At 40.4% G+C, this 2,187-nt stretch overlaps 1 protein-coding gene across 1 annotated transcript; it reads right to left on the reverse strand.

Annotated features, from left to right (window-relative positions):
* Positions 1-298: 298 nt before the first annotated feature.
* On the reverse strand, positions 299-676 carry LOC149203457 (uncharacterized). Its single transcript, XM_089401879.1, has one exon. The coding sequence runs from the start codon at positions 674-676 to the stop codon at positions 299-301; it is 378 nt and encodes a 125-aa protein (XP_089258005.1).
* Between the last annotated feature and the right edge of the window lie 1,511 nt (positions 677-2,187).

Consider the following 2,187-nt stretch of genomic DNA (forward strand, 5'->3'; position numbering starts at 1 on the left):
CCTTAAGATGCTTGGAGTCCAGGAGTGCTCTGCCTCCATGCATCAAATTTTGTAAACTAATGGGATATCCCACTTATTGTGAGATAATATTCTTCAGATTCTTCACATAATCAGTTCCAAATACCCATAGTTCTGACAGGAGTTTTGACAAATACTTGGAAGCGGAGGGTACTTACCAGAGATCCAGGTTTTGTTGCCAACTAGGGGTAGCTTGTCCGAACAGCTGCAGTTACTCTTCGCCACAGTGTGAGCTTTGCGTTCCCTAACAAGGTTTTGGTTCCCTGTTCCTGATGTTCATTTAACTGTGAATGCTTTGCTTTATACTGTTCCATCTGCAGCCCATGGACCTCTGTATATCACCTCTTTCAGCATTGGGTATTTTAGCCTGAAGGGCAGCGGACATTTCCAGATTTTGTTTCACAGCGTCTCTGTCGGTCTCGGTTGTATCTGTGCCCCAAAATCGAAACCGACCACTGTATTTGGGAGCTCTGATGATGAGACATTTTCCTGGTCCTTTTGAAGTAAGGGTTTCTTGTTGTTCAAAAGCCAAAATCAAGGTTGGCTTGATGGGAATTTCCATCTTGGGAGAAACCTTGATACCCATATTGTCTTTAGCAGCTTTATCATTGTCAGGAGCCGCAACAAACCCTGAAGAACCCTGATCGCTCTTTTGCATCTTGTCAAAAGAAGGATCATGCTGGATGGACTTCCTTGCCTGGGTTAAAAACCCCGAAGAGTCGTTTTCAAATGGGTTTTCCTGGGCTCAGACCCCCAAAGAGATTTTTCCAGGAAGATTTTCCCTAAATTTGTCCCAGTAGCTCTCATTCCCCTGCAGAGGGTTCAGTAATCCATTCTTCGCATCAATGTTGGGCCCAGTACAACCCATAGTTGTTCCCAAACTGCCATTAAGCTTTAACACAACTAGCTTGTCTAACAGTTCCTTAGTTTTCGATGGATCTTCTCCCAAAGCTGCCACTGAATCATAGGGCAATACGACATCGTCAGTCAAGGTCTTGATCTTTTCCATTTCAATCTTCTCTGCTTCATCGCTGAGGTAGCGAGAAGCCAATCGCACAAACCCTTCCTTCTCATTATCACTGATCTGGTTCAGGTTCGTGACCTCGGCTTGAAACTTGGGGTTCCAATTGGTTTCGGCTGCGAGTGAAGCAACTGCTGGTGCAACAGCCTTTTTCCTCCTCTCTCTTTCTCCTCTCCATATCGGTGCCAAGACATTATAATGGTTCAACTCCTCTTTTGATTGAAAATACTTTTGAAATAGAGTTGGCCAAGAACCTAAAGTTCCATTATCGAACCAGGCACATTAATACAAAATATCATTTGATTCGACATCATGTTGAGGCCAAGACAATCCACCTACGACATTGTTCCACAAATGAGCAAATTGTAGATATATTCACCCAAGTGGTTGGAAGGGAACAGTTTGAAAGATTTAAAATGATGCTTAAACTCACCAACATCCCTTCATATTAAGGGGTAGAATGTTGACACCTAATCCCAAAGGATTGGGATTATTGTAAATATTATAATTTTTTTCAGTTATGCGTTAGAAAAAACTAAGAGACCTTAGAATTGGAATTCCAAGAGTCTCTCCACTCATGTATATATTCATGTTTTGTCTAATGCAATAAACAATTTATTCACGGAGTTACCCTCCTAGCCTGACACTTATTATTCCTTGGATCATCAAGACATTGAATTTTGTAGTGACCCCTCTTATGACAATTGTTGCATTCAACCTTAGATAGGTCAACTTTCTTCTTTGGTCCTTTGAACTTCTTGAAGGTTCCCTTCTTATTATGATGAGAAGAATAGGCATTAGATGTGTTTTCTTATTCATCCTCCTTCTTGTTGTTTACTAATGATATTCAAGATTCTTGTTGAATGCATGCATCCCATATTTATTCAAATGTTGTAGTATCCTTTCCACTGCTAATCCCTAATGCAAAAGCACTCCAAGATTTTGGTAGTCCTAGAAGAGAAACAATCACAATATCCTTTTCTAGTAAAATTCATCTAGTGCTTGGAGTTCATATCTTATTCTATATATCCTTACAAAGTATGATGATACAGTATCGTCTCTTGTCATATTTATTGTCCTTTGTTCATTCTTAAGGCTTGCCATTTGACGATTTTTCTTGATGGTGAACAATTTGGAGAGAGCCTCAT

This window comes from Pinus tabuliformis, chromosome 2_1 (genome assembly GCF_031772625.1).
Source record: "Pinus tabuliformis cultivar Carrire ecotype Pingquan chromosome 2_1, CPIR1, whole genome shotgun sequence".
Taxonomy (NCBI): Eukaryota; Viridiplantae; Streptophyta; class Pinopsida; order Pinales; family Pinaceae; genus Pinus; species Pinus tabuliformis.